The 15957-nt window shown below is 43.4% G+C and overlaps 2 protein-coding genes across 13 annotated transcripts in view; one reads left to right on the top strand and one right to left on the bottom strand.

The window, feature by feature from the left end:
- The window catches only part of IMMP1L (inner mitochondrial membrane peptidase subunit 1), a 71745-nt gene extending 59452 nt beyond the window's left edge, over positions 1 to 12293 (bottom strand). For 6 of the 9 annotated variants that reach the window (XM_054025943.1, XM_054025944.1, XM_054025947.1 and 3 more), the window contains exons 1-3: positions 3908 to 4009; positions 680 to 838; positions 338 to 440 (exon numbers count right to left, since the gene is read on the bottom strand). The gene's annotated coding sequence lies outside the window, so the exon portion shown is untranslated. Of the gene's footprint in view, positions 1 to 337; positions 441 to 679; positions 839 to 3907; positions 4010 to 12260 lie in introns of those variants that run through there. The other 3 variants (XM_054025945.1, XM_054025949.1, XM_054025950.1) reach the window with 3 other exon arrangements.
- Positions 12294 to 12449: 156 nt separating this feature from the next.
- ELP4 (elongator acetyltransferase complex subunit 4) overlaps positions 12450 to 15957 on the top strand; it is a 263144-nt gene continuing 259636 nt past the window's right edge. For 3 of the 4 annotated variants that reach the window (XM_054025940.1, XM_054025942.1, XM_054025939.1), the window contains exon 1: positions 12450 to 12622. In XM_054025940.1, coding sequence (XP_053881915.1) covers positions 12454 to 12622 — 169 coding nt within the window. In that variant the 5' untranslated portion in view covers positions 12450 to 12453. The remainder of the gene's footprint in view (positions 12623 to 15957) is intronic. The other variant, XM_054025941.1, reaches the window with a different exon arrangement.

Genomic DNA, 15957 nt, shown 5'->3' with positions numbered 1-15957 from the left:
ATCACTGACAAAGTTTGCAGATGACACAAAAATTGGGGGAGTAGTAAATAAGGAAGAGGACTCATCATTGATTCAGAATGACCTGGATCTCTTAATAAACTGAGCACAAGAAAACAATATGCCTAAATGTAAATGTAAACATCTAGGAACAAAGAATGCAGGCCTCTACAGCGGGGGACTCTATCCTGGGAAGCAGTGACTCTGGAAAAAGATTTGGGGGGCGTGGTCAATAATCAGGTGAACATGAACTCCTACGGCAATGCTGTGGCCAAAATGGCTAATGCAGTCCTTGCATGCATAAGCAAGGGAATCTTGAGGAATAGAGAGATTATTTTACCTCTGTAGTTGGCCCTGGTGTGAGTGCTGCTGGAATACTGTGTCCAGTTCTGTCATCCACAAGTCAAGACGTTGTTGATAAACTGCAGCAGTTCAAAGAAGAGCTATAAGAATGATTAAAGGATTAGAAAACATGCTTCACAAAGAGAAGGTTAAGGAGTGATTTTTATTACAGTCTATGAGTACCTTCATGGGGCACAAATATTTAATAATGAGCTCTTCAATATAGTAGAGAAAGGTGCAATACAGTCCAATGGTTTGAAGTTGAAGTTAGACAAATTGAGACCAGAAATAAGGCGTAAATTTTTAGCAGTGAGGGTTATTAGCCATTGGAACAATTTACCAAAGGTCGAGGTGGATTCTCCATCATGTACAGTTTTTAAATCAAGACTTGATTTTTCCTAAAAGATACATTCTAGGAATTTTTTCAGGGAAGTTCTATGGCATGTTTTATACAGGAAGTCAGATTAGATGATCACAATAGTTCCTTCTGGGCTGCAATCTATTAATAATACAAGAACAAAGACAAATTCAGTGAAAAGTTGCAAATTCAAAACTAACAAAAGGAAACACTTTTTCACACAATGCACAATTAGCCTGTGGAACATATTGTCACGGTGTATCTTTGCGTTCAAGACCTTAGGATTCAAAAGGGTTTAGACATATATATGACTAACAAGAACCTCCAGAGTAAATATTAAAAAAATAATCATTATTTTCAGGAGGGATATAAAGCCTCATATAGCAGAGCTTAAACCAACCTCTAACTATTGGGGAGTAGAAGGAAACTTTTAGGAGGTATTTTACCCCATAACTCCCTGCTGTGCACTTCTTGCTCTTGTTCTGAAATATCTAGTGCTAGAAATTGTCAAAGACAGGATATTAGACTTGATGGATGACTGATCTGATCCAATATGGCAATTGCTACATTCTCAAAAATCAGTGTCGGAATACATATGCATGTAACCATGACAAACAATATGCTAACACATGATTAAACTTGTAATGTGGATGAAACTTTAATACAAAAAGAGCAAGCATAGATAGAATGTAGTTTAAGTGCAAAAAGAAATCTACTAATCCTTGAGTAGGAGAATATAGGGCCCAAATACATAGACACTTTTTCAACAAGTGAGACATTATTTTTGTACCATAAACCACATATGTTCTTCCAATTATGGAGAAATACCATAGGTTTTATAATTGTTACATCACAGGTTCTTTAGTACCGCATCAGTTATATGTCTTGTTGTTTAAAAAAAAACTTTCAAAATGTTATAAGTATAACTTGCACACAAAGCCTTTAATAGAAACTCTTCCATCTTTTAAATGCAATTTCTTAAAATAAAATAAATGCCTGGCTACATTTTAATTTTAGCAGCATACTCCTGAGTATAGGACCATCCCTGCAGTCCTTATTCAGACTCATTTCCAACCGACTTCTGGGTAAGGACTTCAGGATCAATCCGTATATAATTAAAGATCTGAATTGGTAAATTATAAACTATTTTTCATGTTGGTCTTGACCTTAAATACACAGTATGAAACAAAACAGCAAAATGTAAACACTAAGAATAATCAGACTTTGCCAGTGACTAAACTTTACCTCTTGATGTTTACCTAGAACATTTATTTTAAAATCTGTATAGGGAGAGCTTATTAGCTAAGGCCTCTCAGAGGAGTTCCCTCAGAAGAGGTCAGTGGCAAAATACATTTAGTTTTTAATACATGTCCCATGCTATTAATCTGGTCAGTCTAGAGTACTCTGGAGACAATGGAAACTGTTCTGTTACTTCTATAAAATTACAATACAATACATTTTATATATATGGTTTTTAGTTAAAATTGATATAATCCCAATAAAGCAAAGTGTTTATAATATATATAAGGAAGGATATTGCAGTGATTAGGGTGTTAGCCTACAACCTGGGACACCCAGGGTCAGTTCCCTACTGTGCCAGAGTTGTCCTGTGTGATCTTAGGCTCTTATTTAGTCTCTCTGTGCCTCAGTTCCCCTTCTGTAAATAGGGATAATAGTACTTCCCTACCTCACAAAAATGTTGTGAGGATAAAGATGTTAAAAGTTCTCAGATACTACCGTAATGAGGGCCAGAGAAATATTTGGGATATATGGGCCACAAATAGCTAAAGTTACGATTTTGGTGAGTCTTGTTTGAAGATAGGTTTAACAAGCCTTAATGACCTCTCACACTTGCTGGGAATTTATCTTTTAGAATGTCGAGCTTTGAAGATGCACACATTTTTTGGTATAATTAATGAAAACTGAAAAATGGATTATTACTCTTGAAAAATAAACCATCACTGGCCTAAATATCAATTCTGAAAAATAACGACTATAATCCATGAATGTTTAGCCACTTATTCCTTTAATAATTTGAGATGGATCTTCCCATACAAAACAAGAAGTTATAGTAGATGTTGTAAACAGAATTTTATAATCACTCACTTGTTACAGTGCTCTGTGATGACAAGCACACTATAAATGGACTTGTAAAACATAAATACCATTTTTGCTCCTTTCCATATACTTTGCTATACCAATTTGATCTTGCAAAGTGCTTAGCACTCCAACCTTGATCCAGCAAAGCACTTGAGCATCTGCCTAATTTTAAGCAAATGAGTGACCTCACTGACTTTAATAAAGTCAATGGGCCCACTCACATGCATAAAGTTAAGCCTGTATGAAAGTGTTAATGGGATCAGAGGCTTAGTAATCAGTGATATAGGCAACATTAAAAGCCTTCACAAGCACAGACACATCAGAATTAGGAGAGACTCCATGAGATACAATAAAAACAAAATCACCCCACAGAAAACTGTCAGAACAACATGGCCCAAAAGCCTCCTCACAAAGGCACTGAGGCCCCCAATTAGGAACAATACACTTAGGGACATGCTTCACTTTAAGCATGTAAATAGTCCCATTGAAGTCAAAGCTTTTAGAAAAATCTGCCTTGATTTAGTTGGTCTTATCAGTCTACATTGAAAATGAATAGGAGATTCATGAGTGCACACAAGCTCCTTCTACAATAGTTCAGAAGACAGTCGTGTCTTTATAAACAATATTTTTCTTACATAGGTCCTATCTACACTGGCCAAGAAAAACATGTTAGCACCTTTCTCGTGAACCATGTTTAAATACGGCTCTTGTTAGACAGAGCAACATGGTTTCCATGACCACTACAGAAGGGGCTTTGGTGTTGATCTCTTGTGTCTAGATCAGTGGTTTTCAACCATTTTTTATTTGCGGCCCCCTAAAAAATTTTAAATGGAGGTATTGGGTATGGTTTTTCAAATTTTAGCTACCTCTATTGCCTAAGAATAGTTCTTGAAAATGTAACATATTAAGAACATGTTGGAATATCGTATTAATGTTAAAAGTCCAATTCTTATGCTGAAGAAGCAGTTTATGCTGTTTATAATTGTGCTAACTAGTGTAAATTTCTTGTTGAGATTTACAATGTGAATTATTGCCCTTTCTCTTCAATGGACAACAACTCAAACTAAACCACAACATTTACTTTAAGTAAAATGAAGCACTGTGAAATACCTGCTTGATTCTCAGGCAACTACCCCTTTATCGTGCTCGGTATCTGTCCACTCCATAGCATGCCGAGGAAGGGGATAGTCCACTACTCACAATTTTCTTGCCCTCAATTATAACATAAAACATAATACATTATTCATTCCAAGCAAGGGTTTACAAATCAGTACAGAAAATAAATGGATTTAAAAGTGCTATATCAAGCAAAATTATGTTTATTCCTAGTTTCAAATGACAGCACAAGGATTGTAAACGTGTGATTATTTATGCCAAAAACCTGCACTTGGACTTCTGATGAGTACAACTAACTACCATTCTCTGTTTATTACTCATTTCCTCCTCATCTTTTTCTTTTAAGTCATCTTTTTAACAAATATAGTGGGATACTTGAATGTGTCTAGAACCAAAATAACTTGAATGTGTCTACTCAAAAACATTTGCTCATTCACCTTCAGATGAATCTGTTCCAAACAAAGGCCTTGTCTACACTGGCAATCTGGTAAAGTAGCTTTCAGCGGTGTAACTCCTGAGGTATACACAGTGCCAAGGTACTTAATGCGCAGAAACTGCGCAGTTGCAGCGCTGTAAAAAAAACTACCCCAATAAGAGGCATACAGCTTTCTGCGCTGGGGCTACAGTGCCGCGGTGCCAGTGTAGACACCCTGGTTGATTACAGCGCTGTGATTGGCCTCCGGGAGGTGTTCCACAATGCCTGTTCTCACCTCTCTGGTCATCAGTTTGAACTCTATGGCCCTGCCCTCAGGTGAGCAACCATGAACCCCACCCCTTAAAGTCCCCTTTCTGTTTGCTCGGTGACGCGTGCAATGGTCTCAGCGCATCTTTCCAGGTCAGTGGGCCTGCTCCACGAACCAAGCGATCCCCCACTTGGAGCAATGCTGAGCTGCTGGTCCTCATCAGCATTTGAGGAGAGGAGGCTGTCCAATCCCAGCTGCGCTTCAGCCGTAGGAATTAAATAAATAAAAATTAATGGAGATATCCTATCTCCTAGAACTGGAAGGGACCCCGAAAGGTCATCGAGTCCAGCCCCCTGCCTTCACTAGCAGGACCAAGTACTGATTTTGCCCCAGATCCCTATGTGGCCCCCTCAAGGATTGAACTCACAACCCTGGGTTTAGCAGGCCAATGCTCAAACCACTGAGCTATCCCTCCCCCCAATTATGATGCCTACAGACAGATTTCACGATGCATGACAAAAAGGGGCCATGACCAGGATACACTGCAGTGCAGGGTCAAAGTGAAGGAGCTGCGGAACACCTACCACAAGGTGCGGGAGGCAAACTGCCGCTCCGGTGCTGTGCCCACGAGCTGCCGGTTCTGCAAAGAGCTGGATGCAATACTCTGAGGCGACCCCACTTCCACTGCGAAGGCCCCTGTGGATACTTCGGTGGCTTGCGTGCGAGTCGAGAGTGGACCGAGCAAGGAGGAGGAAATCTTGGATGAGGATGTGGAGGGGGGGAAGGTGGACCCACAGGCAGAGGACGACTCGGAGGTCAGAGATGCATGCAGCCAGGAGCTCTTCTCTACCCTGAAGAAGGCTAGCCAGTCACACCAGTCGGAGCTTGGCAAAGCGCAAACAGGAGAAGGCCCCTGTAAGTGGCTTTGATTTTGAGAATCACCGAAGCTAGTTGTTGGGGGCAGGAGAGTTGCAGAAAGCAGGCTTGCGTCTGTATGATGCGCATATCACCACATGCCTAGTCTGAGTGGTGGGAAAGGGTGTTGATCGACTCCCTAACTTCACAGGAATCTGCCTCAGATCTCCACGAAACTCTCATGGAGTCACTGGGCAATCCGCTGCCACAGGTTCTTTGTCAGAGCTGCTTTGTTTCTTGGCCCATTAAGGGTAACTTTCCTGCGCCACTCTGCTGTCATGGGGGGAAGAGACCACTGCTGCACACAAGTGAGCCACATAAGGGCCAGGGCGGAAGCCGCAGTCTTGGAGAAGACCCTCCCTTGATTCCCTGCTCATCCTCAGTAGCGAGATATCTTCCATAATTAACACAGCCTGTGGAAAATGTGGGACAGTAATGTTTATAAGCCCCCCCAACCCCCCTACAGTGCTGGCTCTCCCCAGGAGTCAGGTGCCCATTGTACAGTATGGTCCTGGAACACTGATTTCCCCTGCCCCTGCGGTTACTCACCATTTTGGGGGTCTTGTGGCTCATGTGCGCTTGCCTGGGGTCAGCCAGTTATAGACAGGTACATGAATAGTGGCTGTGTTTTAAATCACTGAATCAGTGGTCTGTGTGTTGCAAACAATACTGCTTCTGTAAAATGCTGCATTTTGGCTTCACAGAGATGACCTTGGGAGCCCAGCCTCCCCCTGTGTTATCGCCGGCTAAACAGCTGCGCAGAATTAGAAAGCGGCCACGAAGAACTAAAGAGGACTTTCTGCGTGATGTCATGATGCACTCCGTGGCCGAAAAACAAGAATTGAAGGAGTGGCAGGACAGCCAGGAGAGGGACCAAAAGGAGAACGCGGCACATCAGAATGAAGCCACGGAGCAGCTCTTAAAAGTTATGGAGTGCCAATCGGACATGCACCAGGTGCTACTAGCACTACAAACTGAGCCGCTCCATGACTGCTCTCCCCTGCAGCGGCTGTCACAAAACTCTTTCCTATGCGCCCCCCCAGATACCACCAACACACTCTTATCAGCCTCCTGGCTCCAGTCTGTACCCGTTGCATTCCACTTCTGCTCTGTCACAGTCCAGCCCTGCGGACTCCTAGTACCCACTGCATTCAACACCCGTCCCTCTGCAGTTTACACCAGCTGAAGTACAGTACCTGCTACACTGTACTCCAAAGGACAAGGTTGCATATGATTCATGGACATACACAAATCTTTAACCGTCCCGGGACCCCACATCCTCTTGGGATCCTCCCTTCCCCCAATCTCCCACAGTGCTGATGTGTTTTTTTGTTTGACTCTCTCCTCTGGTTGTTTTTTAATAAAAGAATTGTTTTGTTTTGAAAGCAATCTTTATTACATTAATTGAAAGCAAACAGAGCCCTGCAAAGCACCAGGCAATTTTCTTAAACCTTCGCAGTGCATTGTCTGCACCAATCACGACCACCTCCTGGCATTATAAGCACTGCAGTCCCAAGCATAGCAACAAATATTAGTGGATTTCAGCATCAAATTGATGCCTCAAGGTATCCCTGATCCTTATGGCCCTGCGCTGCACCCCTCTAATAGCCTTGGTCTCTGTCTGCTCAAATTCAGCCTCCAGGCGCCGAGCCGCAGCAATCTAGCCTTGAGTGAAACTTTCACCCTTCCCTTCACAAATATTATGAAGCGTACAGCACGCAGCTATAAGCATAGGAATATTGTCATCAGCCAAGTCCAGCCTCCCATATAGGCAGAGCCAGTGGGCCTTTAAATGGCCAAAAGCACACTCAGTCATTCTGCGCTTACTCAGCCTGTTATTGGACCACTCCTTGCTGCTGTAAAGGTGCCCTGTGTATGGCTTCCTAAGCCATGGCATTAAGGGCTAGGCAGAGTCTCCCAGGATCACAATGGGCATTTAGACTTCCCCTACGATGATCTTCTGGTCCAAGAAGAAAGTCCCTGCTCGCACTTCCTGAACAGACCAGTGTTCTGAAAGATGTGTGCATCATGCACCTTTTCAGAACAGCCTGCATTAATGTGCGTGAAATGCCCACAGTGATCCACAAGCACCTGACGAACCATAGAGAAATACCCCTTCCAATTAACGTACTAGGAGGTCTGGTGCCAGAATTGGAATAAGCGTGCCATCTATCGCCTCTCCGCAGATAGGGAAGCCCATTTGTGCAAAGCCATTCACAGTGTCACGCACATTGCCCAGAGTCGTGGTCTTTCAGAACAGGATGCGATAAATGGCCCTGCACACTTCCATCAACACGAGTCAATGGTCGACTTTCCCACTCTGAACTGATTAGCGACCGATTGGTAGCAGTCTGGAGTAGCCAGCTTCCACAGTGTAATCGCCACGCGCTTCTCCAACAACGGGGCAGCTCTCATTCTCGTGTCCTTGCACCGCAGGGCTGGGGCGAGCTCATCACACAGTCCCATGAATGTGGCTTTCCTCATCCAAAAGGTCTGCAGCAACTGCTCATCATCGCAGACGTGCATGACAATGTGATCCCACCACTCAGTGCTTGTTTCCTGAGCCCAAAAGCAGTGTTCCACTGTGGTCAGCACCCCCGTGAATGCCAAAAGCAATCTCGTGTTGTAGCTACTACGCGTGGCGAGATCAACATCAAACTCCTCTTGCCTTTGTAGTTTAAGGAATAACTCCACCGCCACTCATGAAGCGTTAGTGAGAGCGAGCAGCATATTGGTCAACAGTGCGGGATCCAGTCCTGCAGACCGAAGAGGCAGAGCGCGCAGTACACAAACCGTTGAAAGATGGCGCCAAATGCAGACAGAAGCACAGAGATTGCTGGGATGCGAAGCAATGCATCACGGGGCACTGGGACAGGACCCAGGATGCCCCGCGACCCCCTCCGCCTTCCCACAACTCTTAGTGGCAGAAGAGGAAGAGATGCTCTGTGGGCACTCTGGGCAGTTATCCAAGTATCAGAGGGGTAGCCGCATCTGAAGAAGTGAGGTTCTTACCCACGAAAGCTTATGCTCCCAGTACTTCTGTTAGTCTCAAAGGTGCCACAGGACCCTCTGTTGCTTTTTGCCCAGAGTGCACCGCTCTGAAAACTGCTGCAAGTGCAAACACGCTATCCCAAATTACGAGACTCCTCCACCTCCACAAAAAAACTCACAAGACTGGCTAAGTAAACATGTTTTAAATAAAAATCGCATTGTTTATTGCCTGCCTTTTAATTTTTTGTTTAAGCCGCCTTTAGGGGAAAGCCACCAAATCCCAACTTGTGTGTAATTATCTCAGAGTCAACATTCAGACTTAAATACACACACAAAAGTGCAACCTCCTTGTTCACTGATCACAGAGAACTCATCCTCTCCTGTCCCCGGGATATGAGCAGCCCTCCTTTACTTCTCTCTCACCCTCCCAAGTTATACAGAAGAGAGAGCTGCTGCATTCCCTCTCTTTGCATGCTCTCCCAGTCACTTACCCTAGTCTACAGTCACTTGACCGCCATATTTCCTTCCCTTTTTCCTGACAGTCTCCTATGCATTCCGTTTTTTTCTGCCAGCCAGATTCCCCTGAATCACCTCTCAATCTGCCTTCTGCTTCTCTAACATTTCTCTGACCCCTACCCAGTTCCCTAAAACATGCCCTCTCCCTCCTGCTGTCCAAAGTCCAACTTCGATCACCTGCACATTTTCCCATCCCATGGTGACCAAGGGGGAACTGACTTCCCTCAGGGTAGCCTAGCTTAAGCCCCATTAAAACAATGTGCGAGTTTATGCTGGAGCTAGTGGTATAATTTCTAGCTTGAGTACACATCATGCACTAATTTTAAGCAAGGCACCATGCTAAAAACAGAAGTGTAGCTGCAGCGGTGTGAGTAGCAGGAGGGGCTAGCTCCCTAAGAACATATCTTATGTGTCAGATGGGATCACAATGGGGGCAGCTAGCCTATCCCGTGATTTGCGGTGCTGTAGCTACACTGCTATTTTTAGCATATTAGCTTCATCAGAGCTAGCACAGGTATGTCTACTCAAGCTGGAAAATACACCTTACAGCTCCAGTGCAGACGGAGGCAGTGCTAGCCCACTGCGGGGCCCTAAGCAGGAATATTTTGGGGGCCAGCCACACACACAACACGTAACAAAAGCGAATGGGGGGGCCCTTAAGCTGCTTGGGGCCTTAAGAAACTGCTTAGTCTGCTTATGCCTAGTGCCGGCTCTGAGTGTAGACACACCCAATGAGAGATAACATCTGTTTTTGCTGGGGGCAGTCACACTTTTCATTTACAAAAGTTAAAGCAACATGGTGACTATTTTGGATGAAGGCTAAATTTCACAAGATTGAAGGCAGAAATCAGAAATTAAAAAAACATCACTGAAGGGGCTTAATCCCCATCACCTGCTGGGCTAGTGAATGCACCTAATTAGTCATACTTTGCACCTGGTGAGGTGAGTAGCTAATTGACTCTTAGCCAGAGGGGGTGGAGCTAAGCCATAATAAGTAGACTGAAGGAGCTAGGGCTCTCTAGCTGAGGGTTAGGTTACACAGAGACAATAGAGGTAGCAGCAGAAGCAGAGTTCCATTTGAACTTTTGCCTGGATTTGTTTGATACCTTGGAAAAGATCTGAACTTAAGTGACTTGACCGGAGGGCTGAGCAACAGAAGAGCTGGGGATAAAGATAGTGGTAACATCCCAACTGATGCCAGAGGAGGGGGAGGATGTTCTGAGGGTGAGTGAGCCCTGCCCAACCATCAAACGAATATTGAGGATCATTATAAAACCAAGTATCAGGGGGTAGCCGTGTTAGTCTGTATCTACAAAAACAACAAGGAGTCTGGTGGCACCTTAAAGACAAACAGATATATTTGGGCATAAGCTTTCGTGAGTAAAAACCTCACTTCTTCAGATGGGCATAAGCTTTCGTGAGTAAAAACCTCACTTCTTCAGATGCATCCGAAGAAGTGAGGTTTTTACTCACGAAAGCTTATGCCCAAATATATCTGTTAGTCTTTAAGGTGCCACCAGACTCCTTGTTGTTATTATAAAACCAAGTGATTTGGCAATGCTGGCTTAGTGCAAATCCTGGCATTGCCCCTTCTTCCCAACAGGTGCAGAAGAGGAGGCCTTAGATGCAGATGGCTCTGACTGCAGTAGAACCAGTGTGATTTTGCTGAGTGGGATTTTAGGATGCTAGAAGCCAAGCTTTATGTGTTTAGACTTGACAAGAGGGACAACATTTGTTCCTTTTAAAATTCTGGAGTATCAACACTTTGTAATTTATCTTTAATGCAAATATTGTTTTAAGAGAAATTCATAAGCAAAAAAAACCAGTGTTTCCAACCCCAAATATGCAAAAATCAAGAGTGAGAACCTGCCCCAAATTATTACATTGGCTTAAACATCACGAGGGCTTTTTTAAACAATAAATCATGTTTGATTTTTTTTCTAGTTTATAAAATCTTGGTGATTAAATGCGCATGTGACAACTACACATGAGAAAAATGTGGACACACAAATACTAGCCCCAGCTCTCCTTTGGACCAGTCTTTAAATCAAAATTCACCACACTGTCAAGGCTTCTTTCAGAAAGCACACGAGCTAAAATATACTCAATAAAATTTAGATAAGTTCATTAAAAAAATGATTATCAGAAGCCACATGGTGATACTAAACTCAGGTATTTCATGGGTTTTCCACATTCTTGAATTTGTATTACCGAGAGTCAGGTCACAGGCTAAATAGAAAACAACATATACACTACTTAAAGACGCAAAATAAAAACATGCTGTATTGTTAGCGGCTAGTTAAAATATAGTAAAAACCAGTGACATATGGGAACTACACTTCTCATACTAAGACATTTTCACTTTAGCCCTAATCTTGCCATGAGCTTTATATGGGGGTCTCCCAACCTGGATGTCACTTCAAGAGAGAGGGGATCTTAAATAGCACCATTCATCAGAAAATCTCAAAGTGTTTAATAGAAACGAAGGGAGACTGCCTACTTAAGCATCACACTTCTGATTAAATCTCCTTACCAGCTGTTAGAAGTAACATTTAATATTATTAAAAGCAAGCTTTTGTTTTGTGCATTTACTACCCTGTCATGTAGAGTTTCCGGTTTATGTTTTTTTTATACAGAAACGAGAGGAGGAAAACAGTTTGTAACTGTGAAAGCACTGAGATTGGCCAGGTCACTTAAAAGAGCACCTGTAATATTTAAAATTTTAACATTCAATTTCAAGTCGTTGTTGGCCCCTCACATAATGAAGTCTTAGGACGCAACCCTACACTGGCACCACATGGACGGACCATCTCTAAAGTCAACGTGGTTTCACACAGACACAGGGAACGGCTGGCTCCGAGCCTGGGTCAAGGTCACCAGTCGGTCGGTCAGGATTAGACTCCTGATCTCCAAGAGCCCTGAGCTGGAGCCAACCTTCCCCTCGCGCTACAGGTGCCCCGCGTCTCACGAGTCCTGGGTTCCCTCTGAGCCAGCAGCGCGCGGCGTTCAGGGGATGAGAGAACAGCTCCTCCTGACGCCGGGGTCCGTGGGGGAACCGCCAGCTCAGGACACTGCGCCGTGACACGCACCCCTAAAACCTCCTGGTCAGGGGCGACATTGGTCCAGGGGTGTCAGGGAAGACCCCCGTGATCTCACACCCGGGGTGGGGAGCCCCCTCGATTCCTGAGCGGCTGGATAAGGGGTAAGACGCAGCCTTTCCCCGCCATCCCTCCCTCACCTACCTGCCTGCCTGCCCCGCAGCTTCAGGATCTCCCCCTCCCCCTCACCAGAGCTACAACGCCTGCCAACAACGCTCCTTGCTATTGGCTGACGAGGATCCCAAACCGTCTCCCCATAGGTCGAAGCGGGCGGAGGGGGAAGGGGGCTTATCTTTCCCGGCGTCCCTTTCCTCCTGTCAACCGGGAGGAAGCTAAGATGGCGGCCTTGGCGACCGGCGGGGCGACGCCGAGTGACGGGGCTACCAGTTTCCAGCGGAAAGTTCCTGCTAGCAGCCGCCTGGCCGCAATCGCGGGCACCAGGCCCTCGGTGCGCCACGGGCAGCTGTTGCTCTCCAGTGGGCTCCCCTCCCTGGATTGTGTGCTAGGTTGGTGCAGAGCCGGGACCCGGCCTCGCAGCGCAGGATGCTGGCTGACTGTCCCCTATCCCCCACCTCCTTCTGCTGGCTGCCCCCTTCCTCCTATTCCTTGTCTGCTCCTCTTCCCTTCCTTAAACCCGCAGCTACTTCAGTGCCGCCTCCCGATTTGTGATTGGGGGAGACTCTTTCTGCCAGTCCGACCCTCCCCAAAGCCACGCTGACTTGGGGAAGGGGAGTGAGAGACTCCTCACCTGACACTCATCCTCGAGGGTCCTTATTTTTGCGGGGTATGGGGGAGATGCGCGTAAAGGTCCTTACAACCTGCTTTGTGGGGTGAGACGAGTGCACCGAGCTATTTGGGCTTCGTATACGTTTATACTTTTTTTTTTTTTTCTGGACTGGAAGGATTTGATGTGCCTGGTTTTTCCCAGTGAGACACTTGCTGTCTCACTCTTCATTTATTTCAAATCTTTATTCATTCAGATTGTCAGAGAAGGGGGTGGCTTACTGGACTAAGCCTCAAATTATGAAATAGTGCCAAATACATCCCTAGTGTAGTTGCCTTCTGTGGTGTTAGACCTTGGAAGCATTTTGGACATGAACTTGAACTGTGGGTTTGAAGCCTAGGGTCTCAGCTCAGATCTTATCTAAATTAGGGACTTTCTCTATTTTCAGCCATTGATGGCTAGCCACGGGTATAGCTGCAGTTCTATAACGTTGTAGAAAAGCACTGGGTAAGAACTAAGTATAATGTATTTATTTGTGTAAATTAGTTAAACTGCTATACTGTGTGGTTTGCATCAGCACAATTTACACAGATTTCAAATGGGCAAGTTCCACCATTGAAAATAGTGGCTTTGCCTGTCTATGCTAGGCTAGGGGCTTGCACTGGTGCAGCTATCCTAATGGCTGTTTAGGTAGATCCTCAGTATAAACAAATTTTTAAGTTTCAGGTATCACAGGCATGACTCAGTCCTTTCATCCCTGGAGGCAGATATCTGTAGTGCTAACATTTACTATGTTTGGGCATCTACAGGTGAGGTAATAAATGATAAGATGGTATTTGCTCTGTGGAAATGATTCTTCTGCCTTGGTGTCCTAAATCTCTCTTCTGTGTCCTCCCCCTCTCCTATGCTGTACATCATGTAGAGAGGGAGGAGGGAACACTTCTGCTATCTTATCAGGAATGTTGATCCATCTTAGGGAGAGAGAAACATCCTTCTTAAGGGAGACACATAGCTCCATTTCATTACTACTGTATAGTTTTTAAAGCACTTTGAGAAGAAAAGTACAATGTAAATGTAAGATAACTAAACTGACCATCTTGATTCTTATGTATGTTCTATTTTATAAAGTGGAGTTTGAAATGCCCAGCATGGTACAGCAAACGTGGACAGTTACCCATGGGCTCAATCTTCTGAACCACCATTTTCTTGCTTACGTAATGATTAGTGCTGTATTTGATAAGGTGAATTGGGGAAACTTCTTCCTACATACTCTGTACCCCATCTAAGCTATTTATTCCCTGTCTTTAAGCATTCAATAACTTCCCAGCTTCTAGAAAAAATATTTATTTCAAGAGAGAAAATGAGAACTTAGTGAGATGTTAATATTAGGTGAATTACATGAAAGCCCTTCATCCCCAGAAGGTAGCAACTTTTTAAACTACCTTTTTGAAGGAATCCAAACCATGGGTGACTGGCAGGTTTGCAAAATTCAGATGCCTTGCACTGAACCTTCACTAACCTCCTGGCCTCAAGGAACTATTTATCCTGGCTTCCTCTATATAGCTTGCAGCTGTATATATGTGATCACTTGCTAAATTGATTACAGCATGCATGAAGACCTGTGTATAGATTTTCGCCCTGTTGCCTACTAACAATTTCACAGATAAATAATTGACAATGTAGTGTATTGTATTTCCTTGTTATTGGGACTTATAGTGTGTGTTTGTTTGTTTGTTTTTTAAAACTCCTTGTGGAGGTTTGCATAATAGAATGTTCTATATCTTTATTTTGCAGAAGATATTTACAATAACACCATGCACAAACTTCCTTCGTTCACAGTTGGGCTTCAAGGAAGTGTTTTGTAAGCTCCCTACCCCAAGGAACAAAAGTGTGTTAATGTTAAAGCAATAGTCATGTTGAAAAGAGCATTTGTAATAGGTACAGATCTAGGATAGAATAGGGGCCATTAGGGTTGTAGTGAGGCTTGTCAGTGCCTAGCTACATTGTCCCCCAAACTTTGCCAACATACCTGTTAAAAGTACACTGAATACAATTGTATATCACTACTTTAAACAACTATTCAATACTCTTTTCGCTTTAGCCAATGGGGAGCTCTGTCCTTTTTCTTCTACACTAAAATGATCTTTTATTTTTAAAGCAGCTACTTCTGTCCTGCCCTTCATTCATGAACTTGATTTTTGAACCAAATCTGTTCCATGCAAATCCTATCCTCTATTGTAAGAAATGTTGAATCAAGAAGTTGTTTGTGGGGTGGCTTTTTATTTGTTTGTTTTTTTGTCTTTATGCTGAAGAAATTTCATAGTGTTTCACATAACATTGTTTTTGCCTCACTTTGCATATCAGTCTTCCATTTAAGTTTCTAAAACTGAGAGTTATTCATTATACTTTTTAACATGTTCAGTTCCATTCATATAGTATGGAAGTTCCAACACAGAGACACAACATTATCCCCAGACATCACAAATAGGAGCTAGTGAAATCATGCTGGTAAAAATACACTTGTAATTACAGTTACAGCCTGTATCCCAGCATTAGCACAGCAGCAAAAATAAACTGTTAAGAAGAAACCATTAAGCAAAGATAGACCTTGAAGAGGACTATAGAGTAATTTAAGTTGCCCTCTGTATACTTGTTGAACTGGTACTACTGCAATTTACTATTGTAAACTATCTTTTTTTTTTTTCTTTACTTTTCTCTTTTCCAAAAAGAGAGGGGTAGCTAAATGCTGATCCAGCAAAGCACTAAGTCTGTGTCTAACTTTAAGGACACAAGTAGTTCAGTTAAAGACCATGGGACTACTAGATCCTGAGTTAGGCACAGGCTTGAGTTAGGGAGCTGCAGCCCATAGAAATATATTTTATTACGTTTTATAAACTGTCATTGTCTTGTAGCGTATATGTCATATACTGAAAGCTTTTCTGTCTCAATTGGTTCAAGCAAGATAGTGTTTGTAAAAAACCGAAGATGCAAATTGTTATATAAATGCTAAGTATTAGTTTTGCTGATGTTTTTCCTAATTTTATCAACTTACTGTTCCCTTTAAGTCAGACAGATTCATACTTCTAGTAGATTTCCATTTCTGGCAGTATTTTTAAA

The sequence above is a fragment of the Malaclemys terrapin genome, chromosome 4 (genome assembly GCF_027887155.1).
Source record: "Malaclemys terrapin pileata isolate rMalTer1 chromosome 4, rMalTer1.hap1, whole genome shotgun sequence".
Classification (NCBI taxonomy): Eukaryota; Metazoa; Chordata; order Testudines; family Emydidae; genus Malaclemys; species Malaclemys terrapin.
The sequence above is the reverse complement of the archived record's forward strand: the minus strand, read 5'-3'. Positions and strand labels throughout refer to the sequence as shown.